Source organism: Choloepus didactylus, chromosome 4 (genome assembly GCF_015220235.1).
Source record: "Choloepus didactylus isolate mChoDid1 chromosome 4, mChoDid1.pri, whole genome shotgun sequence".
In the NCBI taxonomy this organism is placed as follows: Eukaryota; Metazoa; Chordata; class Mammalia; order Pilosa; family Megalonychidae; genus Choloepus; species Choloepus didactylus.
In genome coordinates, this window is record NC_051310.1 from 152,814,670 (window position 1) to 152,816,442 (window position 1,773).

The following is a 1,773-nucleotide window of genomic DNA, read 5'->3' on the forward strand; positions in this document are numbered from 1 at the left end:
CAAATATCACTATTTCACAAAATTTTAGAGGTGTGAAAACTGAACCACAGGGAGTTTGATTTGCCTAAGGACACAGCCCTAGGAGCTATAAGAGAAAGAATTTCCAATCTTACTCTTGAGCTTCAGACTTCTATTTAACCTACTTTGTAGGACTTTTTAAATGGTGGAAGTCAAGTTTAAAATTGTATTTTTAGAATACAGAGGTAATGCTGCAATACACATATGAAAGCCAAGGATGTGCAGTAGCTACAAAACAAATGATTGCAAGCAACATGTGTTTGACTGCTTAAGAAGATCTACAGTACATAAGTATACTGAATGGGATTTGATAAGTGGTTTGGCTTGGCCCATTTATTCTCACAGCCTATGATGTTATGTCCATTTCCATTTATTTTACAGGAAAATTTCTGAACCAGGATCAGAAATTGGAAAACATGTATGAAGGAAATAACACAGGAGTGACTGAATTTGTATTGTATAGTCTTTCAGGTCCTCAAGAACTTCAACTTTTCTATTTTGCATTTTTTACACTTTTCTATTTATCCATTCTGCTGTGGAACCTCCTCATTGTTCTCACGATCATCTCTGAATCTGCGCTACACACACCCATGTACTTCCTTCTCAGTAACCTCTCCTTCATTGATGTGTGTCTGTCCACCTTTGCCACCCCCAAAATGATTGCTGACTTCCTCGTGGAGCACAAGACCATCTCTTTTGAGGGCTGCATGGCCCAGATATTCTTTCATCATGTCTTTGGTGGTGCAGAAATGATGCTCCTGGTGGCCATGGCATATGATAGATATGTAGCCATATGTCGACCCCTGCACTATGCAGCCATCATGAGCTTATACAAGTGCACAGGCCTTGTGGTGGGCTCCTGGATCACTGGGGTTCTGCACTCATTAAGTCAGTTGGTTTTCACAGTAAACCTTCCATTCTGTGGCACCAATAAAATGGACAGCTTTTTCTGTGACCTTCCTCTGGTTATCAAACTTGCCTGCACTGATACATATCTCCTCCAGGTTTTGATGCTTTCAGACAGTGGTCTAATGGCTGTTATCTCCTTTGTGCTCTTGCTGATCTCATACTCAGTCATCCTGGTCACCGTGCGACATCATTCCTCAGTGAGCATGGCCAAGGCACAGGCCACCCTGACTGCCCACGTCACTGTGGTGACCCTCTTCTTTGGGCCCTGCATTTTCATTTATGCTTGGCCTTTTGGCAACTTCCCAGCAGATAAGGTGCTCTCAATATTCTATACTGTTTTCACCCCTCTCTTAAACCCCTTGATCTATGCTTTAAGAAACAAGGAAGTAATAACAGCAATGCAAAAACTGAGGAGTTGACAGGTCAGTTCTTGACACTGTCCCAGCTTTCCCTTGTGATAAATAACAGAACCTAATAAAATTCAGTTCACTGCACCTTCCTTTATGAATTGCTATTATGTCTGAAGTGTCATAGAGCACATTTTCTTTGTTTTTTGTAATAGAAACAAAATTACTTTAAAAAACAGGAGAATGGGACTCTTTATCTTTTGTTTATGAAAATGTTATTTGATTCAACCAAAATTAATTTGACTAATAAGTCTTCCTTTTTCTAAAAAAATTATTGTTTCTGTCAAATTCATTATCCTGTTCAACTTCAAAAATATAAACATGTAACAAATAATAATGTAAGATATTACTATTTAATACCTGATTTATAATATGATTTGTAAAACACATTTTAAATGCTTCCAATTAGTATTTAATTTACAGATATTTGTAGTCATCT

The 1,773-nt window shown here is 38.1% G+C and overlaps 1 protein-coding gene across 1 annotated transcript; it reads left to right on the plus strand.

Moving 5' to 3' along the window:
* Positions 1–434: 434 nt before the first annotated feature.
* LOC119533469 (olfactory receptor 4K15-like) lies at positions 435–1,346 on the plus strand. Its single transcript, XM_037835504.1, has one exon. It carries the CDS (start codon positions 435–437, stop codon positions 1,344–1,346), a length of 912 nt encoding a protein of 303 aa, XP_037691432.1.
* The last annotated feature ends 427 nt before the right edge of the window (positions 1,347–1,773 follow it).

Coding starts and splice junctions, on each gene's coding strand:
- LOC119533469 (XM_037835504.1), top strand. CDS start 435: ATGTATGAAGGAAATAACACAGGAGTGACTGAATTTGTATTGTATAGT.